The 25,285-nt window shown below is 41.2% G+C and overlaps 4 protein-coding genes across 7 annotated transcripts; 2 read left to right on the top strand and 2 right to left on the bottom strand.

Annotated features, from left to right (window-relative positions):
• The first annotated feature begins 22 nt into the window (after positions 1-22).
• LOC129585093 (uncharacterized) lies at positions 23-1,726 on the top strand. The gene is made up of 4 exons (XM_055477624.1): positions 23-460; positions 564-614; positions 859-1,123; positions 1,198-1,726. The coding sequence occupies exons 1-4, from the start codon at positions 258-260 to the stop codon at positions 1,339-1,341; spliced, it is 663 nt and encodes a 220-aa protein (XP_055333599.1). The 5' UTR covers positions 23-257; the 3' UTR covers positions 1,342-1,726.
• On the bottom strand, positions 1,589-14,558 carry LOC129585075 (nuclear factor 1 C-type-like). Of its 3 annotated transcripts, XM_055477602.1 has the most exons (11): positions 14,371-14,558; positions 14,077-14,302; positions 6,906-7,061; positions 6,392-6,583; positions 6,147-6,330; positions 4,575-4,733; positions 4,138-4,503; positions 3,960-4,049; positions 2,991-3,433; positions 2,432-2,681; positions 1,589-2,368 (listed from the first exon to the last, which is right to left on the bottom strand). In XM_055477602.1, exons 2-11 carry the CDS (start codon positions 14,101-14,103, stop codon positions 2,283-2,285), a joined length of 1,953 nt encoding a protein of 650 aa, XP_055333577.1. In that variant the 5' UTR covers positions 14,104-14,302; positions 14,371-14,558; the 3' UTR covers positions 1,589-2,282. The 3 variants fall into 3 exon arrangements, with proteins under 3 accessions (XP_055333577.1, XP_055333584.1, XP_055333570.1); XM_055477609.1 differs by lacking the exon at positions 14,371-14,558 and having other exon boundaries at positions 14,077-14,347; XM_055477595.1 differs by lacking the exons at positions 14,077-14,302; positions 14,371-14,558 and adding an exon at positions 8,831-9,131.
• Positions 14,559-17,398: 2,840 nt separating this feature from the next.
• Positions 17,399-19,151, top strand: LOC129586517 (uncharacterized). 2 transcript variants are annotated; one of them, XM_055479805.1, is made up of 3 exons: positions 17,399-17,581; positions 17,679-17,967; positions 18,090-19,151. In XM_055479805.1, the coding sequence occupies exons 2-3, from the start codon at positions 17,804-17,806 to the stop codon at positions 18,895-18,897; spliced, it is 972 nt and encodes a 323-aa protein (XP_055335780.1). In that variant the 5' UTR covers positions 17,399-17,581; positions 17,679-17,803; the 3' UTR covers positions 18,898-19,151. The 2 variants fall into 2 exon arrangements, with proteins under 2 accessions (XP_055335780.1, XP_055335772.1); XM_055479797.1 differs by having other exon boundaries at positions 17,399-17,967.
• Positions 19,152-19,235: 84 nt separating this feature from the next.
• LOC129583230 (histone-lysine N-methyltransferase, H3 lysine-79 specific-like) lies at positions 19,236-24,931 on the bottom strand. The gene is made up of 20 exons (XM_055474941.1): positions 24,189-24,931; positions 24,095-24,132; positions 23,953-24,027; positions 23,837-23,897; positions 23,646-23,771; positions 23,464-23,554; positions 23,046-23,140; positions 22,852-22,914; positions 22,728-22,783; positions 22,591-22,670; positions 22,463-22,534; positions 22,245-22,345; positions 22,001-22,042; positions 21,688-21,918; positions 21,400-21,622; positions 21,192-21,284; positions 21,024-21,115; positions 20,807-20,908; positions 20,588-20,728; positions 19,236-20,426 (listed from the first exon to the last, which is right to left on the bottom strand). Exons 1-20 carry the CDS (start codon positions 24,354-24,356, stop codon positions 19,521-19,523), a joined length of 2,856 nt encoding a protein of 951 aa, XP_055330916.1. The 5' UTR covers positions 24,357-24,931; the 3' UTR covers positions 19,236-19,520.
• Positions 24,932-25,285: the final 354 nt, after the last annotated feature.

Here is a 25,285-nt window from a genome sequence, read left to right as displayed (position 1 = left end):
TTGTATTTTGGCGTTTGGTTTTGTTTATAAATACGAGCCTAGCTGGTGAAACTTGCAAGTACGGTTCATAAATCCAAATTTTATTTTTAACATTTTTAACAGGAATTTGACTTCTGAAATTTTCATACGCAGTGCTTTAAAATATTTAAGAGCGACTTTCTGCTTTAGATGTTCAAAATTTAAACGGCTCCATAGCCTTTCCTGATAGTTTCATAGTTCAGCCTCGATTTTCTAATTTTTCTTATTTGGATGCTGAAATGGACAATCGAGCAATGAAACTGCAAACTCCTGAGTCGATGGACCTTTCAAGCAAGGAAATGGACACTGTTGACAAGCTCAAAAAGCAGACTAAGGTTATCCAACAGGAATGCGATGTGAAGGAACGGGATATTCGAGAGCGTCGAGGAGCTTTACTGAAGATAAATGACGAAGTTGATAAGCTGTCCGTGGAAAACATTAGGTAATACGGTAACTGCAGGTTTAGCAAGTGACAGCTGTATATTACGTCAGTACGTGAATGGTCGGATCTAAATTCATTTAATCATTTTAATGCCAATTTTTAGCCTAGAACGGGAGAACCGAAAAAAGGATGACCTCATCAGAAACATGGAAAGGTACGCGTTCTAATTGCAGTAATTGCATTTCTAAGCGCAGTCTGATGACTTATATCAGCAAACCCTTATACAGGTTTTTGCAGAATTGAAAGATGTCTCGAAAATTTTATAGACTTTAAGACATTTGTAAAAATAAAGACATTTTTTTCGAAGTTTCTGGAATTTTGCCTGGATTCGTACTTTACAGAGGTGAAATGTTACCTGAATTGTGTGGTTATCCTTTTACCAAGTGGCTTGGTTTTAGCGAGGTGGACGCAGTGAATGTTAGCGTTAAAAGCTTGGAAAAGAAACTGTCGGAGGCTAAAGCATCTTCGAACTTTCTGGCGGATATATTTGGAGATAGAGCGAATGATGTGCGAGCCCTGTTGGATGAATGCGACTGGGACACGGACCGACTGGATGCACTTTTAATGGAGTCCAGTACCTTGTTGGGCAATTCGCAGTCGATGGAGAAGACCAAAGAACGTTATTTCAAAAAACTTGCGAATGAATACCACGGTTTGGCTCGGGTAAACGGTTTACTACTAATCTCAATACAGAATTATGGCTCCAAGAAATAAGTCATGGAATATTTTCGTTGTAGGAAAAAGACAGTTTGCATGCCCGTCGACACGAACTAGCACGAAAATTAATATCCGCTCAGCGCGATTCGGATTTGGGCAATGGAATAACTCGTTTCGATCGCAGAAGTGCATGGGAGCATCGTATTTCACAGCTTAAAGATTGAAGGGATACACGGTCATGCGTCTTTTTTCAGACATTGTGGGAATTGAGCAATATTGCTTTTCTTTCCGTTCTTCGTTTTACCGAAGTTTTTAGGTGTGTCTTTGCCTTTTGGTTTGTATTTACAGCGTAAGTATTCAACGTTGTTGGGTCGTCGAAGATGTGCTTATCCGTCCACCACCCGAGTTTTTGCTCCGAATGTCATTATGCGCTAGCGTTAATATGAAGCATTGGTACGAAATGGGCGCAGATCGGCAGTTATGTTTTTTTTCACCAATTCACGAATAGTCTGCACGAAGTTTAGTAGGTATAACACGTAAAAAGATAAAAATGAATATCATCATCATAGCACGTAAACGTAATCCAAGAAACTACTACCAAACTAAACTTCTTCAATCTCACACAAACGATAAAATAAAGGCACCCATACTCTAGCATTTTGGAGCACTTCCTTGGAGGGATTCCATTGCATAGTACACCTGGAAGACGCCGTCTTTAGAGGCAGCTTGTAAGGGCAGTTCGAGCCGCACCGTCAAAGTTCCCGATTTCCGCGCTTACATGCACAAAATTAAACTTGGAACAAAACCAAAAATTCCTATTAAACTGCAACCAAAAAATGTACAAACAAAAATTCTACGACTAAATTCATGAAGATTCCGCGTTAAGACAACCAAATATAGCAGATTATGATGAGCAAAAAATGCGGTTCAAAAAGCGGCACTAACTGGTCTCGCAAGTATTTTCGTTTTTGTAATCTGAAAAACAACTGCACCGAAAAAGGATAGATAATACACAACAAAACGAGTCTTTCCGCATGCTGTCCACATCCGACCATGCTGTAATTTGGTATCATCCATAAAACTGTTTCATAAATCCGGGAGGCTTTCTTTTTGACTTTGGTATTGCTTAAGTGTTTTTACGGGCTAACGGCCTCTGCTCGCCAGACTAGGGCGATGTGCTCTGATCACTTCCAGAATTTCCAATAGAATCGTGGGCAGAGGCCGCAAAGAAGGCCCTTTGCGTATCAGAAACTGTCAATCAGAATCACATTCATTCAGGAATGCAACTTGCTTCCCTCAGCCAGAACCTCTTACCATCCTGCGCCGTTGCGTAAGCTAAGGCGACTTCTTCGGATGGCGCACTTCCCGCCATCATATTCATATGCAAAGCCGAATTAATGAAGCCATAATCATCTTCCAGAATCTGCTGACCATTCCATCGAGACACCGGTGTGCTGCGTGGTGTGCCACGCGGAGTATTAACAGGAGACGCAAAAATACCGGTTGGCGACATCATGCCACTCATCGTCGGCAGAGTGGAATTAACACCGGTAAACGGGAGATACTACAGAAAAAAACGCTTTCCGTAAAATAACGCTGCACCAAATGCGTTGTTTTACACTGATAGCGATTTCAAAAAAGGGTGAATTTTGAGATACGTAGTTTCTTGGGTCGAATATGCTTCGAGGAATAACTCGTGCTTTAATTCATCTAGCATATAGCTCATAATAACCTGCCATCCAGTAAGGTAACGGCTCTCTAACATTACTGTATTTTAATTTTTGAGTACTACCAGTGTGTAATAACGGCTAACCTTTTTTTCCACTGCAAAATACTGCACTTTCGTCAAAAACTAACAATCTATGCCACTTACCGGGGTCGGTGGGAACTGGGCAAACGACTGGTCCGATCTCGTATGAACAAAAGCATAAGGTGGGTGGCTCCCCATCACCGACCGGCCGAGGCAACTCGGGTCGAAACTTAATCCAAAGAGAGGATGGCCGGCAATTTCGGCCGTGGAAGACGGATTCTCTTCCGGCTGACCGGCCGACACCATTGACTCCGTGTCCGAAATGTCAATGTGCCCATTCCGGCCGCCTCGTGTACTGGATGCTACGTATGCCAGCGATGCCGTTCCATACATTTGTTGAGACAGTTTCATGCCCAATCGGCTGGAACTACTGGAATCGGGGGAATGCTGCTGCACATCACCGCCGCTTTCCGCTTCACGTGCCACCGCCAAATTGGCAAAGTCAGACAAAGCGTCACTGCCTTCTTGATATTTATGTGGCAGATAAAACACTTGTCCAGCCATGTCTAGAAAAGACGAAAAAACTCCTCAGCTTACAAGTTAAATAATCCATAGCTTTACCGAAAAATGAGCTGGAGCACACAAGCTGATTTTGAGAACACCTGCTGAAAAGGCAATAACGCCAAGAAAGTGGTTCGATAATCGTAAAACTTTATCGAGTGTACTGCTTTTATGTCACTATTATCTCGAAAATACAACCCATTTATATCGTAAATGAAAGTTTGAGTTTTACTTGTACGTAGGTGAGCCCATGCAATGAGTCTGCATACTGCACTGGGCAGTTTGGCGTTCTGGAAAAATGATATCTACGGTGCTAATACAGTGTCTCACGGCAAAAGCGTGAGCATGAATAAAAACTGGTTGAAATCTGGTTGCCGAATCGCATCCAATAAATTCGGTTCAACTATCTTTTTCTGTCATTATGTTCACCGTGAACATGAAGTGAGCAAAATTCAAAAATTTCCCGCACCACCCGGCAAAAGAAATTTCTGAAATTCCAAAGCTACTCAGATTATTTAAAGAATGACTCACGTCGCATATCCGCTGACTGAGGCGGTGAATTCATCAAGCTCTCGGTAGGAGAAATTGACGCTTCCTCCTTTATCTTAATTTGCTCCGGATCTGTCGAAAGCCAAAAAACACATATCATTTTTCTGTCAATATGAGTCAATGGCAAACACCAGTGATTCATACGCCTGAAAATACCCACCATTCCATCCCGTCTGAATACTGCCATTACTGCCGCGCATACTGGACGTCGGCGAGCTAACTGACTGGGTGTAATATCCCAGAGACACCGGACTACTCATCCGGTGATGATGGTGGTGATGGTCATTTTCTGACTGGCGACGACGCTTATTAAAGCGTGCCACCTGGGGACTGTAACGATCCTCCCGACTGCTACCGGTCAGCGCTTCGGAATTGGATGAAGCTCGTTTCAATTGGGAGTGATACGATGACTGCCGGGACGGCGGCACCGACACTGTGTACTGTGCACCATATTTACAGGCTGCGGCTGTCTGTTCCAGGTGCAAATTGTCGCGTTCGGAATTAGGTTCATCGGTGCAGATAGGTGCTATCAGATAAAAAGCATTGCTGCATACATCGCTATCGTGGATTATATAACTCTGCAAATCGATGGTTTACTTTTGGTTAACGCTGATAACTCTTGAGCTGTGAAGACACCGTTAATGCGGACGGAATCGGCAAATGGAAGTCCCGATGACTGTCCGTGATGACCATTGTCGCCTTCCTCTCCGGACAGCTCAGAATCACTTTGGCGCATACGATTCAGATCTAAAGATGCTGCAACGAGCAATAAAACACTTTAGAGATGTTAGGATCAACTAAAAACGTTAAAAACCCGAAAGCTCAGCTATAGAAGCTGCTGAACTAAAAACGAACTAGTATTAAAAATTAATATGTACAATGTACATATATAATTTTATACTGGAATGAAAAGCGTGCTTTGCCTATTTGATTCAAGAGAGATCAGATGATTCAAAATTTTTACACGTGCGTCCACGATTTTACACCCGATACTTTTACTGTTATCGTAAACTTTTATTGCGAATTTTACGATGAGCTAGCTATTTTGGGAAAATCAGTAGCTCTGATAAACAGAAAATAGCTTTATCGGTAGTTAGCTACGCAACCATTATACACCGGCGAATGTTTATTATTAAGAAAATGGACTGCTCAATGAGAGACACACACAAAAGACCTGGATGAATGAAATTAACGGTGAATACTTCGAAGATGTTGCATAAGTGGCGTTTTTGCAACATAAAGAAAAATTAAGTGATGACAAAAAAGCGCCACACGTTATGTCATCGATTGATACAATAGTAGTCAAGCAAAAATTACTACCAACAGGTTATAAACGAAATATTAGTATAATCGCGTAACACTAGGCATTAATAAGAAAACCATCAGCAAATTGTTACGTCACGATGATCCCAATTATTAGAGCTGCATCTATTGCACTTATTTTACGCCATTAAATTGAAACCATTCACACCGCATACGCTTTTCAGAAGCGCAACTTTAAAGCACCTATCAAATTACGAACAGATCAATGCAAATCGCATTTCAGAATTATGACTTCATGCTTCAGCGATATTCAAAATCAGAATTCGCGATTTACAGCAAAGCATTAACGCATACGTAGAGCTCAAAAAATGAATTACTACTGTATTTAAAAAATTAGTTTTAGGAATTTGTAATTTCTAAAATGGTTTGCATTCGTAAGTACGGTTTCTAGCTATTATCAGCAGCCATATGAGAAATCAAGCGTAACTAAACAAATTTTATGGCCTTGAGTAAGTTACCTAACTCTGCAAATGAAAAAAGGTTCTACGTAATGGTGTTATTTTGTGGTTAGTTTACGTATACAGATTACACATTAAGGCAAATCAGTCTTCTCGTAAAACCTCACACCGATATTATGAAATGCTGCCGGGCACATATCAGTTTTTAACCATTAAACATGATTCACAGCTGCTCAGTCAATTCATACAGCATAAAATTGCTTTGATGAAGTTGCTACAACTTTGGGCACACTGCCAATCTTTTCAGGATCTTCGCAACCGGTTAACAAGAATGTTTGCAGTACTTACCATTAATTATACCTTACTGACTGGTGAGTTGTGATGCGACGGCTCATGTAATCGCAACATTGGCTGGTTATTTTTAATCCTAAAATGTAAAGTCACTTACATTTGTAAAACACGAAATTGGCCAAATAAAGATCCAGTTCCCTGACGGTAACGTTGATGTGATGCGGGTTGACACACAGGGCTGGATTGACACAATCGAGTGACCTTTCCAACCTTTCGGAATCTGTGCTCTCAAGTGGTACGGCGCGGAAGAGAATCACCATCACCAAATCCAGTCGCCAGACCTAAAGACGTAACTTGATAGCAGAAACATCACCACTTCACCATCTGCTGCCGTAATCTTGCCTTATCCGCCTGACGCAAGCAGTCGATCCTTCTCATCTTCCCCTTTTGGTCCGGATTGCTCAGAATGCATGTCGGCGTGCGCTTGCCCGTCACACTGAGCACGAAATCTTCACGGTAATCCTGCATAATGTCCTTCCTTAATTTGCCCAGCAGTCGGGAAGCCCATTTCTGTTTAACCTCCGGTTTCTCGTTCTGTTTAAAAGATTTCAAAGCACCGGAAATGACCTTGTTAGCTTTAAGAATTATGCTAACAAAACAAATGGTTACGAAATCTTCCGATACAGATGGCTCGCTGCAAATTACTTGTGTAGTCATATGTGTGTAGCGGCGAGATTGAATAATCGCAACAGGTGATGGCGTAACATGCCGCCTAATATCCACCTTGAAGTAGCAGCTACTCACAAATCATGCTGACAAAGTTACGAAAGATTATATCAGCTCTTTCACAAGCACCCGGAAATGACAGTGAAATACAGTATGGCAATTAAGCAATGTGACTGTGGCTTGCTCTCACCTGGAAATCTTCCTTGCACCGCTGCTCTTCTTCCAGTGTCATCCGCTTCTCATGCTTCTTGCAGTACCGCCGTTTAGCAGCCTGCAGATTGAACCATGTGTAGGCGAAAGACTTCACCAGCGGCAGGAGAGCATCGATAAAAGGATGAAAATCGTCCTTCAATAAAAAAACAAAGGAGTTAGGCTTTGCTTTAAAAGTTCGTCAGCTTTTCCAATTTGTTCTATCGGAACATTCTCCTCTTCAAGGAAATAAATTTGCGGAAGCTGCTCTCTGTGGCTTATATTAATGAGCAATACAGATTTGCGAAGTATTTCCATGTTTGATTTATATACCAGATGCTCTTTTTCGGCACATAAATTTAAAAAATATATGACAACTAATAACTTTGCCACTATACAGGCTTCACGTACATACTGTTCAAATACAAAGACGTATAAATCCGATCGATTAATGCAGTAACAGATCGGAATTCGAAGATATTCTGTTCTTCGAAGTTCTATAGAAGTACGATTCTAATATGTTAAAATTTTAAGTACAGCACTTACAATTAATTTATTTCTGCCAGCATGCAAGGCAAGGGAACTACTAATTTTATATTAATCCTGAAAGCATACTACTCTAGCATCTTCGCAGCCTATTAGTATTCCGGTTCTAACGAGGAGGTCCACTTATACCATGGTTTTTCATTCTTTACAACTAAATTAAGTAATCTTTATTCATGAATTAATTTCGTGCCTATCAAAGCTATTTAAATCACACATATATTTATTTCTTATAAAATCTCTTTATTGCAGTGGCGCGAAAACGAAACAACTACTAGTAGGTATTCATTATTAACCAGATTTATATGTCGGGGGCATGCAGTTGTTTACAAAACGATATACTCGTATTAACTTTCAGAACCTTGCAATCAAGTCAGGCTGCGAAATACCGGGACGAACCGTAGCAGCACACCGATGCCATTACGTAACAGATCTCCTGACATACCGCTCTAGTTCTGCTGTAAGCATAACAGAACACTGCAGCGACGAACCGTAAGTCAGATTAAAATCGGTGCCTCGACAATACTTAAATTGGGATTATAACTAATTCATTGCCTTTTTCACTGTATAAACAAAATTAAACATTTAATTTTAAATTAGCCATAAGAAGAAAAAAATGACCGGCCGTTCTTTCCGGCATAACAACATCTACGGACCTACGTGAGGCATTGAACTTCACAGCAAACTCAATGCTGAGATCGAGCCTACTCTGTACTGCACAACTACGGTATGTGACAACTAAACCAAAATTAAGCACGAGTGAATGTTCCAAAGGGTATGTCTGGAAATCAATAAACCTCATCCTCCACGAACATACACCTGTTGATGCAGAAACTTGGGAACAAGTGCTTACGCTAAAACAGTTAACTATCAAAAATACATCGTTCCCTGGCACACATAGCGCCCGTATGCCTTACTGAACAGCACTATAAAGAGCGCACGTGCGTAAGGCACCTCTAAAAAGTTGACGAAATTAATTAATTTGAAAATTATTTATTTATATTTAAGGAGACAAATAAAGAGTGAAGCAGTAAAGAAGCGTTTGTTGGGCACAATTGACGGCGACCGGATCAAAAAATAAAACAGGGTTCTTAAAAATTTAACAAAAGCGAAAATTAATCAGGAAATACTACCATTTTTCAAGAGTTAGGATTTCTGGATAAAAACGTTCGAGAACAACGCTCAACTTCACTTCTCAGCATCTGCAGACTACAGTAGTCACATATACGATGAAAGAAACGTTCTGGGCATCTCCGCTTACAATACGACCACTAGCTGTCTTCTCACTCAAATCAACACAATACAGGCCGGTACAATACACCTTCCTGTTGTTGTCGGGGGATGATTACTGAACTATGAGACTAACACTAAGGGGAAACATACCGGTGTGATCTGCAAATGTTGACTTGCCATCAGCTGCTGCAAATCCATACTGTGGCATTCTATCTCTGGGTCTTGCATTAAGAACTGGGATATCTGTGGTACTAGCATATCAAATGGCACAAATTCAAGGGCTGCCGACCACAACAGGTTCGCACATAATCCGAAATTCGGTTCACTCGAGATAAAATTTCGAAACTAAAACAAACAGCGACCATTAAGCCGCTTCACACACGCGCCACTTTGCTACCAATCAGCCTTAAGCAAGCCCAAGCACTTTCGTCACAACGTTAAAACTTTTATTATTGCGCCGCAGAGCAGTTGTACGGTGCGGTCCAACACAGGTGTACATATGTACCGTGTACGCTATTGCGTAATGACTCCGCTTAACTGATTTGTTCGCTTGCAATTTGCCATTAATGATAAGGAGATTGTAAAAGAATACTGAACAGCACCTGAAATGTTCGATCAGGACACAAAAATTCAAGCGCGCGACATATCTTCTGTGGTGTGCGGATAAATGATCAGCCAAAATGAGCAATTTGTGGTACAAATAAAAGCCCTAGTAAGTATTATCGAGTTAAAGTTATTAATTTATAATAGAAATTTTACGACCTAACCGTCCCGTTATTAACGCAAAAAAATATTAATCATGAACTCCAGAAAACAAGACGTTTACCGTTTTCTTAGAAAAAAAATTTGGTTATTATAGCACTTCTAGGTAAATGCAAAAGTCGCAGCTGTTTAGTAAGTTGTACCGTAGACTGTAGAGTAGTTATTAAATAAGCTTAAGATTTTAACCGTCCTTAAGCCTGGAAACGTATTGCATTTGATTTGTCTTTACTACTGTACTATCACAGACGACAACCGTGAGTCTTCCCGGCGATTGAAGTTGTGTTTTTGGAACGCAACAGCTACCCTTCTAGCCCCGCCCTTTGCACTCTTTACATTCATGTGCACCTCATGTGCATCGGTACGGTGCACCTGTTTCTAATTTACAGAATATTTTGTTATGGTGATTTTTTCTGACGTAATAGGCATATCTATATTAAGCAATTACATAGGAAGTTTTATTATTTCACAATTTTATTGTACAGTTACATGGTAAGTTACGTTTATAACAAACTGCAATTCACCAACAATGACTAACTTACTATAAAAAGCAATAATACGCAATAATAAGCAACTATGGAAAAAATCCATCAGAATATATTCAAATTTTGCTGCACTACGATAGCGGCTGCATAAGAAGAAGGATAATAAAATAATAATTAACAACACCATTTATTGTGCAAATCTATTTAAACAATTACGTTTCTCGTTCGTTGCGCGCATCAGCATTCGGCAAAACGTAACCGATTATTACTATTTTATTAACACTAATTTTTATACGTACAATATTTGTAGTAATTTTGTACGAATGCGAAAAAGGTAGAAATTAGTGTTCTTAAATTGCGCAATATAGATTATCGATAATAATCCGTCATCGGTTTTTTGATAATATCGAAAGAAGTTTATCTTGTATTTAGGTTTAAGTTAGCTAAATTTACTTGGTTGTCCTGTACTAGGGCGAGTGTTTTATGCTAAGGTTTAGAGTTTGGTTATCAGTGCGAAAGTAGATCGAAAACTGCGGAAATTTGTATCCAGGTGAATGAATATCGTTGTTTGTTTTTAATAAAATAAACTTATAACCAAACACGCCTTTAATAACAACAGTTATGACTTGTATGCTAATAGATGGATATTTATGTTAAATTATATACATATCAATCGATGTTCTCTAGATCTATATTTCGACACAATTCCAAGTATATGACTACAACTACTCAAGCAGCGTACAAAAAGAGAATTCGAACCAAAGCTTTGCTATTTTGTATAAGTACAATTGCTAGTAGTACATATGTTCTTTCCTTTTGCCAACGAAACAATTAAAGCAACATACTGTAGTTTAAAACACAAAATAAAACAGTCTTAGTTCTGCAGTGGCGATACGGATATTTGAAAACCGTTTTGCGCGTTTCGTTCCCAGTTGTCAGTCTTAAAAACGCAGCATCACTGAATTAGTGAATTTGTAGATTAAAAGAAATAACACGAACATTTGAGCACTGCATTTATAAAGCGTTGCATTGCGTTAATGTTCAGACTGTTTGATTTTTAAGCAACATTTTTAATGAATGAAAAACGCATGATACACTACAGAGCTGCGGATGCGTAGTAGCGTACACTGCTGGTGCGATGCGTGTAGAATCTATTTGTAACCGGCATGAAAATAAAGAAGAGGCCTGTATGTTTGGATAGACTGTGCAGCCTGCCAAATTTGTTTTCTTGTTATGAAACCTTCGTGATGTAATCCGCATTTCACGAGAAAACAGCTATGCAAAATAAAAAGAGTCAGCTACTCGGTCACAAACCTATCACTCCAATTTTAAGCGCGAAAATAATGTGCATGTAAAGATAAACCTTTCAGTCGGTGGCGAATCTTGCTGACAGAGATTTTTGCGTTAGAGTCAGCACTTAAAATTATGGGACAAAATAAGTGTGTACGCTATTTTGTGTGGCCTCAAGGCCCACAATTAAAATTGTCCTGTACTGTGAGGAACAATAAAAAGTTTGTCTGGTACGATACACTCATTCAACCGTCTTGTAAATCCCAGCAGCTTCCGTCTAACGAAATTTACTGTGCTTTGCAACTCTGCCCACCGCCCAGCATACGATCGCGCGCAGGTGCAGAATATACAAACTACAAAGTACAATGTAAAACAAAGCTGTAGCTGTAGTTACAGATAATTGATCTCACTTTACAATTTGTGGTGATCTTAAACCTTTTGTAATTTTTGACCAGGTAACGTAATGGTCATAATCGACATAGCTTTGGACGGAAACACAATTTACTTTTGATTTAACCACAAAGATTGTGCTCGGAAAAATCTGTCATACGGATAAGTTTGTTGTTGCTGGATATTAGGACAAAGCTTCGAACATTGTATCTGCCGCACTGGAATGAACTAAACAGACCAATTTTTTTGTTAATTTTGCAAATTGTACATACCATATTATACTCCTGTGACAGCTACGCATTATTAGTCCTTACTGGGTTCAGTCACATATTCCAACATAATTTTGTTTCCTGCGCTTGTCATTGAATGTGGTAGTGGATACAGAATAGATGAACCGCACTGTAAGATATTGTATTGTACACCAGTTCGTTTTTCTCGAATTTTACTGTGGTAACACAGCGTATCGGTTTGGAGTATTACATAAGCCTAAGGGAATATCTGTAGCTAGCTAACTACTTATATGACTGACCTTTTAAAAAAAGTGAAAATGCAAGAAGCCGAATGTATGACGTGTGCCAAACATTTGCCGCTACAACGTTAACGTTAACATTTTTTCGGAAATAAAATCGTGTCTTTTTTATGGATAAGAGCTGTTTTAACCCCGAAATCCTTTACAGAAGAAAATCAAATACGATAAGCGAAAACCGCTGAATCAGCCATACACATTTTGGACAACACTGCAGTCTGCGTATCATTAGTTGCAGAACGGGAGCCATCAACCTTTAAAATTTTGGCAGAGCCTCCACAATTTGAGTCAGTGCTCCAGTTGGCGTTCGATAAAGTTCGTGCACACATTCTAATGCATAGTAAGCAATGATACGCAATAGCCAATTCAAAACTTTCACCTTTTCCCACAAACCACAACTGTGGTGTGTACCGCGGTGTCACTTAAAACGCTGCAGTGTTGCATCCGGTAAGTAACTCTTGCAAAAATTGCTCACTGTATCACCCGATCCATCAAAAGCTCTTGTTCTATGTTACAGATTTTTTCATTCCCAAAGAAATAGAATTTTATTTAAATCGTACCGGTCTTTTCCATATGTTTATTTAGAATGCAGTGATAACAATTCTAGTAAGTATAAGATACAATGCACTGATGTATTGTACAGTCCTCGCATGCGCCGCAGTACTTATTGCATAACTTGTCAACAAAAAAGTCCGTATTCTTTACTACTGTATTGCACATAAAATGAATAATAATATAAAAATAGTCTTATATTATTTTTATCTTTTTCAGTTTTTAACGCCAATATTATAAGTAAATAATATAATTTATACCGCCATGTACAATACTTGCAGTTTACAATTCCTCGCTATTTCGAATTCGCACGTACAGTAACTAACAACTATCGCGAATCATTTGCGTGGTTGGCAATCGTGCGTAAGCAAAAAGGCGTATAGCCATACCTTGTGCTTACAGTTACGGTGGCCGTTAGAGATTTTTATCTACAATGCTAAAACCTTCAGTTGTACGTCGTGATGAACATCAGCACTACAACTAAAAATTTTACGATAATTATATGACTTGAATAGTACTTGAATGCTTGTATTATTGTCGGTTAGTGTTCTTATAAAAAAACTGTATTTGTTAAATGTGCATATAAATAATGTCAGCAATGCAATAAGCCGTGTTCTATCCTTATACTGGCGCTGCATGCACAACAGTTAAGGGATTTGGCCCGGTACATAGTACCAAATTCGGGTACAAAAACGGACAGCGAAAGTTGCCCAGGATGTATACAAATTTGGTGCTATGTACCGGGCCAAATCCCTTAAGAACTGCGCGCCTATTTTACGAATTACTGCTATCGACAATGATCATAGCTCCACTGGGACCGGGAAAAAAGTGACCAGTGGCCGGGGATATTCATACTTATTGTTAGAACTTACACGCGACTTTGAATTACACACGTTTTTTCCGACTTGAGGCTGTTTATGCAAACGCACCAGGATTTTAGGCTTAGATCGTTGGGCTTTATATGCCATAATGTCAGCCACTGGAAGTTCATAAGAATGTATTTTGCTTTTCAGTAGAAATAAAAAATTACTCAGTACTACTTGCTCGTACAAAGGAATTTTATTTTATGTCATTGAAATTCTGAGTACGAACAAATTACCGTGTTTGTTTTAATTTTTACTGATCTCAAATCAAGTTACAAAATCAAATAATGAACATATTTAACTTTCATTTCTCTGGTACATGTTATTGTTAGGCGTAATTGTAAGCACGTTTTATTTTAAGAATCTCTTCGAAACAGCTCTTGGAGATATCGGTGCAACAAAATTTATTCGCATTTACTCCATCTTTAGTGAGCACTACGTCACATTTTAGTAGATGCAACAGGGTTCAAATTGAAACTGTTAGAAAAATTACTAAAGGTTTACGAGGCGCATCGGTGCGCATTGACTTACCATGGTCATTTTATAGGGATCGGTCATCCATACAGAGTTTTGATGCCGAAGGTGACAATAGTCAAGCTCCAGGCTGGAATGAGTAGAACTATTCCAGAGTACAAAGCGCAGATAGCACAGGCTGATTAGGGAAAAAAGTAATAAGTATCGTGAATCGTGATCAAGATTTTGGGTTTCGACTGTCGGCACAAGGCGAATGCCAGTAATGCAGTGTTGATTTGGGTGCCTATAGTGTTCAAAGATTTGTGGTTGTTAGAGACACGAAGTGCGCACATCGAAGCCGGAATTACTTACAGTTCGCCGATGCATCAGTCGGGAAGTCAGCTGAGTTTTTGCCTATCGTCGTTGATCTTGTAAAACTACGTCGTAGTATCTTGTTTTGCAAACCCAAGTTTGTGTACTTTCTTTTGCTGCACGGTAGAGAGTGTATACAGTATGTGTGTGCAATGCACCGACGTGATTAAGACTCGTCAATTGACGGCGCGCTACAGCGGCAAACCAATTTGAAAACTGGTTGTGCGACCTAGCGTTCAACAGGCAGACAGCTATTTTCAAGAATAAATTCCAGACATATGGTTCTTACAGTGGATAAAGGAACCGACCCACGCGCCGGATCTTCGTCAGAACGCAAAAAACCTGCCTGAAACGAAGTTTCGCAGTTTAAGGTTGCTGCAAGTGCATCGTACATAAAAGCAGATAAATGTACGGTACCGGCTTTCTTGTGCAACTTGATGAATGCGTGAATGCGTATTCTATAGTATATCCGTCAGCAGCCGTAAAAACGGCAGTGCAGGGCTGCAAATAACTATTACGATAAAACACCGCAGCACAATAAATTAAACGGTAGACCAAAAAGGGAAGATTGGGACGACGTTATACCAACAGCGATGCAGGTTAATTGATAATGCACAACCGGTATCAGCTGACCAAGTTATTGTTACTTGAAAATTGTATTATGCTCATGGCCAGATGCATTTACAGAAATTCTTCGCACATAAAGCATAATTATGTAAACGCGCAGAATAGCTCACCAGCGGCTTTTGTTATTTTTATCTTACGTAGGTCTTTAATTTTCCACCGTCGCGTATATTCCTTTAAAGAGATTGTTTAGCATGTAGAGATTTAGTGGACAGCCGGACGTAGTGCAACAATTCTCTTTCCGAACCGGCAGCATGACTTTGCCGCTGATGTATGCTGAATATATGCAACGCAAGGCTGACTCAAGTCATAAAGAAATGTTATTAGAAATTCGTAACGACATATGAAAACGACGCCGAAGTTTTTCTTGTCATACTTGTTACATAACAGCAGTCCAAGTGATGTTCGGTTAAGCGCATATGAAATTGCATCGCGGCTGTTTTCTCTGATTCCCTAATATGCCGTAAAGTTAACATAAGTTACTTACAACGATCTTGAATTCACAAGTCAGTTACGCCTAGGCGGCCGTCTCTTAAAAATTATTAATTGTAAGACTTTCACACTTGCGCTTATTCTACAAGAACAAAACTTTACAGAAGCTCCGTTTATTCTCATTTTCACTTACGGCTGTGTGTTATCAACTTGAACAAGTTTATAAACCCCTTCGAAATTAATTGTGAGACTGCCTTCGCTGAAATCTTATACAGTATAATTAAGGCAGCGCTGCGCGGCTTTACGGGGCGTTTAAACTTAAACTTCTTAATATTAAAAGCTTTGGCTGTATGTTTTTAGCTCTCATCATGGCTTTTGACCGAAGTATGCTTAAAGTCCAGCTGAAAAATTACGCAGCAACACAAAAAAGAGAATTTTCGACTTTAGTTTTTCGCTAATATTTTTGGTAAACCAGAATGCTCATTTTCTTCCACTAACAATTTGCTTAATTTGATTTCCAATAAAAAGTAGAAGCAACCATAACAGAAATGATAATACTACTAATAGTAAATGGGAAATCCAGCGATAATAATTACAAGCAGGACGCGCGGCGCTTACGCGCCGCGCTGACGCGGCCCACGGTTTCAAACGGCTTAAAAGTGTGGTACCGCACGCGTGGCCTTCGGTGTCCAAAAGCATAAAAGGCATTTGGTGTCCAAAGGCTTAAAAGGCATTCGGTGTCCAAAGGCTTAAAAGGCCTTCAGTTACCAAAGGATTTAAAGGCCTTCGGTGACCAAAGGCTTAATAAAGCAGGTGCCGCACGCGTGGCCTTTGGTGACCAAATGCTTGAAAGGCCTTCGGTGACCAACGGCTTAAAAGGCCTACGGTGACCACAGGCTTAAAAAGCCTTCGGTGACCAAAGGTTTAAAAGGGCGGGTACCGCACGCGTGGCCTTTGGTGACCAAATGCTTGAAAGGCCTTCGGTGACCAACGGCTTAAAAGGCCTACGGTGACCACAGGCTTAAAAAGCCTTCGGTGACCAAAGGTTTAAAAGGGCGGGTACCGCACGCGTGGCCTTTGGTGACCAAATGCTTGAAAGGCCTTCGGTGACCAACGGCTTAAAAGGCCTACGGTGACAACAGGCTTAAAAAGCCTTCGGTGACCAAAGGTTTAAAAGGGCGGGTACCGCACGCGTGGCCTTTGGTGACCAAATGCTTGAAAGGCCTTCGGTGACCAACGGCTTAAAAGGCCTACGGTGACCATAGGCTTAAAAAGCCTTCGGTGACTAAAGGTTTAAAAGGGCGGGTACCGCACGCGTGGTCTTTGGTGACCAAACGATTAAAAGGCCTTCGGTAACCAATGGCATAAAAGGGTGGGAATCGCACCCGTGCCCTTCGGTGACCAAAGGCTTAAAAGGGCGGGTATCGCAAGCGTTCCCTTCGGTGACCAAAGGCTTCAAAATGCGGGTACCGCACGCGTGGCCTTATGTGACCAAAGGCATAAAAGGGGGGGTACCGCACGCGTGGCCATCGGTGACCAAAAGCAATAAGGTGTTCATCGAAGCTTAGTAAGGAATAATGCTACATGTGAGATTCGGTTTATCAGGCGAAGGTTTTACAGATAGAAGCACTAAATTTCGGAAGCTTAGTAAGGATAAAGGCGTAACAGCACAGGTTTAAGGGGCTGCAAAATTTTAAAAATCGCTAGGCGGGTTCCGGCCAATCAGAAACGTAAGGCTGGTTTTGGTCAATCAGAACGTTTTGGAGGCGGGAGCGTTCCGGAATCAGATCTCTGCTTTAATATACAGGATTAATATTACAGCTTACTTCCTCCTAATAAGTACAGTACATACTACCCAAGTAATATTATAATTTGTGTTTCTGTGCACTGCCGGTTGGTCTATTCAAAAAGCTTCATAATCAAAATTATGTGAGTTTTAGTAACAATAGTTATTTATTTTACAGCATACAAGAGTACTCAAGTAACTAGTAAAACAGAAAAAGCACATTTTCTCATTTTTTTGCACGTAATATAAAATTAGCGACGGCGGCCTAGCGTCGGCGGACACGTGAAAAAACATAGTTTTCTATAGCTGGTTAACTGCCTCCTGCACTTCGATTTTTCTTCCAACAGCTTTCTGGAATCTGGACCTTAGGTACTGCTTTTGCCTGTACCAGCACTAGCATTAGTAGTCTTAAGACAGTAAGACGGTGAAATAAAGTGAAGTCATCTTAGTCATGCGGGGGCTTTAGGTAACCTGCTCGAAAATCTGCGATTTCCTAACGACCGATGAGGCTAACGTGATCGAATTCGCTTTTGCGCTGTGGCAGTTTCACGACAGACGTTTTGCCCATTCGATCTCTGCCCAAGCTGAGCGATGGACACCAAGAACTCGAAAAGTCGCATTGCCCAACAATCCTTTCCGTTTTCCGCGGATCTCAGTCCACAGCGTATGCCTCCGGAACATTATGCTGCTGTAGATGAATTGGAACTGATTGATTTGTATGGAATGGACATGCGCATTGCAAACGAAGAAACATGGTAAGGAGTTCTGTATACGGTATACCATAATTCTCCCTCGCTGTACTATAGAATACTTTGTTGCTGTTGTGTGTTTGTCACTGGAAAGGGCGTGTAAATTGTAATGAATTTGTAAACGATAGGTTGTCGGGCGAGCAGATGCCACCGCGTCGCGCAATGGGCTTCCAGCGTTCCTCGTCGATGGACTCAATCAATGACGCTGCTTTCTTCCTGGAGCACTCGGAACTGCTCCATTCCCCCTTCCACAGTACGCCGCACCACGCTAAGGAAGGCGAGAACGGTAGATTAAACGGGCGAGGTGATGGCACTCATGTTGAGACGGGCGTAATCGACGCGGCCAACTCTTCCGTTGCCAACAGTCTGGCGCGCCAGTTCCATGACATGTCGCCCATCAAAAATCAGTCGCCCCTGTCTGGACACCGATTAACGGAAGGTGCTGGAAAGCCACAACAACTCAAGACAAGCAATGCTAATTTCGATAAAATGGCACCGAACGCGGATGCCGAGCAGCTCAATGGGACATTTTCCAAAGAATCCATGTCGCCTGAACCTGTTAACAAGACATTCGAAAAGGAGATTAAGGAGAAGCCGAAAGCCGCAGCGCCCGTGAAACCAACCATTCCAACATCAAAGCAGCCTGTGAAAGGGAATGCACCAGCTTCCAAGGGAATTCTGCGTGCTCCGGGCCCCCCTGTGACGAAATCTACGAAGAATCCCGGGATGAATCGGGCCACTTCCTTGGGGAATATTTCCGGAACAGAGAAGAAACTGGCTGTTAACAATGGTGTGCCGGCGGGACCAGGACGGGCTGACAGCAATCCCGCCCTTAAAGCACCGGTTGTCAGTAAAATTCCCCGTCCCGCGGTACGCCTTCCCGCGCCTAGTGTGGCCGTGCCATCGAGAATTCCGAAACCAGGTGTTAAAAAGTAAATTTCTTTTTTGACATCATTGCAACAAGCGTATGCTTCACGCATACCAAATCTGGTGAAAGTAATACTTCCAGTTGACTTTTAACTGCTAGCTGGCTACTAACTAGATCTTTGATTTTTTTGTAGTTCTCGTAATCTGTTTCTTTTTTTATTTTTTTATGGTGTAAATTATTTTGAGCGGGTGGTTTAGATTTGATACGACAATCTGGTCATATCAGTTGTGAGCGAAGGTTATGATATGAAGTTCTGCAATGGCTTTGGCGATTTCTCTGCGTAAAACTGCGCCGCACATGTTCCACCGAAATGCTCGCGTCGATAACACGCTCCTGGGTCCTGAACTACTCATACGACTTTTATACAACCAAATTCAAAACCGTCTCACGGATGCACAAAAATCAATTACACTAACACGATCACTACTTCGTAAGTGGCGCATCAATCTCGAAACAAAAAAGTGGACTGATACATTACTATAAAACAAAAAAGTCCCATAATCACTGCATCATAAATGCCTTTGTCACAAGTAAACCGACCTGTTACGTGTACCGTTCCGGAGACATCACAAAATACTGCCGTAAAAATTTCAAAAAGTAGAAAATTCAACAAAAAACCCCTGATTTATAATTATGGCTGAGGGGGTGGGGGCGGCGAAATAGCTTCGAAATTCGAGCCAGCCATCGCCGGTCCATCCTGAGCAATGTGGCGATCGTTTCGTGTTCCCGTCCCACCGGGAAATGCACTGAACGATGCAGTCATGGATGCGGCCAACTGCGAGGCATCAAACATCCCTATAGGATACTGCGACCACATGGGTGGCCGAACGCTTCCGTTGCTGCCAGGCATTCCGATGGCTCCGAAAGCTGCGGGATAGCCACTCATGTCCGGATAACCAACCGGGTATGCCATGGGTTGCATGCGATAGAACGCTGCCATAGGGTCCACATTGGCTGACTTTGGTAATGCGTTGGCGCTGCCCGCTGTCTCCTTTGGTTCCTTGAAGCTGCTGTCAGAGTGGTGTCGATCTGACCCGTGCTTCGACGGTTTGGCTGAATGGCTTTTTTCCGTCGAGATCGACGGAGAGAGACCTCTAAGGTTGCCCACGGGGGGCTTTTTCTGATCAGACTTAACAAATTTATCCACACGATCATCTCCAAAGGGCGATATGGGCTCTCGGAACTGGTGATCCGAAGACTGCGGCCGCGAAACGGAATCTTTAGCCTCCCTGCCGAATCCTCGACTATGTTTACTGGAACTGTCCGTGTTTTCTCTTGGAACCTTCCGGTGTGCATCGGAAGGATGGCCTTTTTTACCATGATCACCATCTCGGGCACTTTTGTGATCACGACCGCCGCTGCCAGGTGGAGCTATTGATGGAGGAAAAAACACCGCGGATGGCACCGGAGGTTGCTGAAATGGGTAAGCCTTCTCGTTTGTAGGCCGCACCGAAGGCGCACCAATATTTAATACTGCAGGACCGGTAGGACAGAGGCTGACATTGCCATTCACTGAAGGATTGTTCGAATCGGAGTCCTACCCACACAAAAACAATTCAGTAATTATTCTGAGGACAGAATAGTGATAATTATTTTTAGCGCAGTTAAAATATGAATAACACAGAAGCGGAAATTAAAAGTATAGTCTGAAAATATCGATACTGTATTGCAACGTTTGCGGGTTAATAAATATCGTACCGAATATTTTTGAGCATTTTTCAACCAGAATATGTCGTCCTTTAAGGTGTCGTGGCGATGCTTCAACAGCTGATTGGTATCTAACATAGTTCGACTAGCTTCTTGTAGTTCAACTGCGGTAGTTGGCATCGGCATTTTGAACTGGGGATTAAAAGCAGAACCATGTCAGCGAAAAGAAAATGCTCTTAATTTTCAAAAGAGCAATTAACGAAGCCGCACCTGCTCAAAAATTGATCTCATTTGCGCATAGGCAAAACCTCGCAATATGCCGACTTCTTTGCATAAACGTTCCTGGGCACTTTTTAAACAACGCATCTCCACCTACCATAGTAAACAGCCGTACATTAGAGAAGTCGGACTGCTAAATTAAGATTATCCATACAAAGAAACCAAAATGTAATAAACTACACCATAATACGGCTATATTAGCACTTACTTCCATATTCAATAACTTTTGTCCGACAGAATCTCGGTAACCAGGAGTTCGTACTGCTTTTGTATACTCTCGCATAGCATTTTCCATATTTTCTACATAAGGAAACATGATTTACAGAAAGACGAAAAATATCACTTAAACAACTTCAGTACCGCCTCAATTTCATACTTAGACATATCCGAAATGGCTCTGGAAGATCGTCGCTGTCTTGGGCAGCCCCATTAATACTGTTAACGGCGCACCCGGGTTGAGCAGATCGATCTATTAAAAGCAGAAAAGCACCATCGAGTAAATAAAGTTTCCCAACCAAATTTCCCATAATTTTTATCCGATCTTTTCAATCACCATAAAAACCATTATAACTGATGATTCTTACCAACATCTCGAATTCCTTTAACGGTATGCTTATGAAGTGCCTGTAATGCGCCTTTAACGGAGCTACCGGACGACGACGGAGCTACACGGTTAGCCTGTTTGGGTGGTCGGCCTCGTTTCCGCTTAGTGCTAGGCCGCGGAGCAGCTTCCTGAGGAATTGAACGTGTGCGGCCACTTGAAGCCTCAGAAGATACCGAACGATCGCTCAAAGTTGAAGGCGTACGCTATCAAATAGACGTTATAATCAGCGATACTGTTACGTTGAAGCGTGCTCATAATCATAGTGTACCTCGTCTTCCTCACTATCATCGCTCTCGTCAGTAATGCTACGATTCCGAGCCCGTCGGCCACCCTTCTTAATTTGGCTCCGCGTGGCAATTCGCCGCCTTGGCCGCTCCATTTCATCATCTTCTGTGCTATCCGGCTCGGAACGGTCACGTTCAATACCTTGCGAATCTTGCTCGGAGCTTGACTCGTAATAGTTTGGTCGATTCCGGCGTTGTTCTTCTTCGAACTGCGCCTGTGCAACAAAATTAGGTAATTAAGTAAAGACTGCATTAGCAAAATGTATGGGTGATCAAATTTCCCCACGAAAAATTTACCCTCAACTCTGGATCCAATCTTGACTTGAAAAATTTTTCCACCTAATTGTAAGGAAAGATAACATCATTATGTAAGGTTGAGCGTGCCGAAAGGCGCTAAAATGCTAAAATGCCGTGACGTAAACAAAGTTTGCATGCAATTAATGAATAAAAACCTATCCAACAAGATAAGCTGAATCTGCAAATAAGAACTGAACCCACACGCGAGTCTTCGTCCACAATCGAACAAACTCAGGCATCTTACCATAGTGCGATCAACTTCATGTAGGAAAAAGGTCACCGGGCTGTCGGTCCACGACACTTCGCCAGGGAATGTCTTTCTCACTGGTAACAACGCGGAGGGATCTACAATAATAACGATTAGCACCCGAGCAACATAACCCTGACTTGCATGAAGTTGTTAGAGTGTAACTACTAACAACAGAAACTCAGATAACTCAGCAGAAACTCGTTATAACACACCGTTTGCCGTTTTGTCGTCGTAAATTCTAAATTTTTCATCTCTGAGGCTTTTGGAAACCAGAATCCGCACTTCTAAAAAGCCGAGATAATTTCTTATCAACGCGAATTCAGTATAATGAACACCTTACTTTCAGGAAGTTCGCCGAAAATGACTTTAAGCTGCAGATTCAACTTTGGCGTGAAGGCATAGTTGTTGCAAAATATGACGCTGTGGACAAGCACTTGTAATACACACCAACCAAATTATAAAAAACAGCCAGCTTACTTTGAAGCCAGGATTAAATCACGGTACTTTTTTTCCAAAAAATCTCCATGGAAAAGCTAAAAACCCATAAAAGAATGAAAATTCTCTGCACTGCAGAAATCACGGCAAAAATCAATGCATTTACCTCGTATTCTCCGTAAGCTTTGCCCATCCATGCCATTAACGACCGAAACTCCCTGTCTATTTTCTAGTTAAACAAGTACAATTTAAGTGGCAAAACCTTTAATAAGTATCATGGTACGAGTACAAACTATGCACCAGTACAATTTTGAAATTATTTTAAAATATTTTAAAATAAAAAATCAATATCCTCCTTACTTCTGCAAATTTCGCCCGGGCTTCCACTATTTCAATTCCGACTAGCTTTTTGCAGTGGCACAAGGCAGCCACTTGGATGATTACATTGCCAACTCCTGCCAAATATGACATATGACAGTGCAGTGGGTAGCGTGTATGCAACTACTGCAAATTGTTTGCGCACTGTTACCGTACTGTAGGTACTATCATACACGAGCAGAATCATTTGTGATCATACACAAAAAAAATTTAAAAACTTCAGAATATTCATTACTCAGTATTCAGTACAAACAATTTTAGCTGGACATAAAAATACATTATACAGTACTCTAGGTGTACAACAATACGTCAAAGATACGAAATTTCTGCCATGCATGTATCAATTGATATAATTACAGCAGCCAATTACGTATTTCAATAATTCCAGTTATGCCCTTACCACTTCCCAAATCCAAAAACATGTCGTTCTCCCCAATGTTCATTTCATCAATCATTTTCACAATGAAATCATACGTCGTTTCTCCGTAGGTCTAAAAACATTATGCCAAATGTGCTAACAGTGATTCGTGAAGCTGCAGTACTAGTACTGTTCTTATTAAATCGCAACATTTATCAACTTACCTCTGGCGAAAATGGAACATAATTGTTCAGATCGCGGACTTTCTCAATATTTCGGTTATACACCAGCGCCAACACAGTATTCAACGGATCGGGCTGCATTCTCGTGGGAACGAACGGCTGCACGATCTTTAGAGGAAATAAGGAAGTTCATCTTATTCCATGCCATACTGCAATAAAGTTGTAGTACTCACCTCCACGCATTCTTCCAGAATTCTTTCGTAGTTAGTAACCAATTCTTTGACATCGTCAACTCTGTAAATTAGTAAAATAATGATTGACAACAGAAAACAATCCATGAAAGCCTTACGACTTTGATTTCTTGGCTTGAACTGCGAAGGGCTTGAATGCTTCGACGGCTTTTTCATGGCCAACTAAGCTAGCTCTAAAAGAAAAGAATGTAAATATTTTTAATTAATAACGGCAAGTTAACGCTATGACAACGTTCTTACTGAAGCAAATCCGCGATGTTGGAGGACAGAACGCCATCCTGGAAGCAAAGAATCAGCTTAGATAGCATAGTTACATAATTTACTTGTTACGTACAATTTCAATTTCCTCCCGCACATAATAATAACGCAGGGGCTTTGCGCCACACGGACTCCGCAAATCAACGAAGCCCAGATCCGCATCATTGCGACACAGGTGGGAGAAGTCTCCCCCGTCTTCTTTGGTTTCCACTGAGCAAGGCACTGCGGGCATTGTGGATTTCATCGCCAAAGCATCCTTTTCAAGGCATACTACACCACAGCGGCTGCTGTAGGTACAAGTCTGGAAATTGGCAGATCTGCTGTCTCTAAATGACGATGATATCGCGCAAAAGGCCCCCCTTACTGTTTAGGGCTTCACCACTAAGCAATCAGAAAAAAGTACGCCACTAGCAAAATGATCCTCGTCCATTCAATCACATAACGCATACCCCAAGAGGATCAAGAATTCGGAATTATAATTTGTAATACAGTAACAGTTATCAAGGTAAGTTACAAGGATCGTCATAAAATGATTCAATACTGGCAGCAGCAATGGCCAATGGCAATGGCACACAGCTTTACGCAAAGGAGACCCATGTTGCAATACTTCCTGATGAAAACTGTAAGACAAAGCCCGTTTCGCATCTCGAAGGCTGAAATCCTGATGACAAAACCATTCCTGCTTCCACAACCAGAGTCAGAAGCTAGCTGCTCTATCTGCAATCAACCCGACAAAAGCGGATGCAAATAGTATAAGCGGAAGAATTGATTTTGAGAACCACTAATGACTAAAGTCTAATTTATCAAAAACACAGATCCGAAGTCCGAACCTAACGTAATCGCACGTCCTGGCAAGTCAGCACTGAGCGGGCTGATCCTTTAAATGCGTGGTTGCAAAGTATGGTGGGAGTGGGACATACTGGATACTGCATTGCATATTATTGTAATGAAAAATTAATTTATATTGTGGCCTTTATGTAGACAATTTTTATTTTATGTGAACTGTATTGAAGTGCTTTACGGAGTTATAATATTGTATTAAAGTAGAGAATGTTACTACAAGTCGACTGGTGAGTTTTAGAAAATCATAATTACTGTATCATGCGATATTAGGACTGTACCCCGGCATGGCCATGCGGCCCATGACACTATGGTCCTGCTTGTTGGTGTGGG

The sequence above is a fragment of the Paramacrobiotus metropolitanus genome, unplaced genomic scaffold (assembly GCF_019649055.1).
Source record: "Paramacrobiotus metropolitanus isolate TYO unplaced genomic scaffold, Prichtersi_v1.0 Parri_scaffold0000002, whole genome shotgun sequence".
NCBI classification, from domain to species: domain Eukaryota; kingdom Metazoa; phylum Tardigrada; class Eutardigrada; order Parachela; family Macrobiotidae; genus Paramacrobiotus; species Paramacrobiotus metropolitanus.
This window is presented reverse-complemented; position numbering and strand designations above follow the sequence as displayed.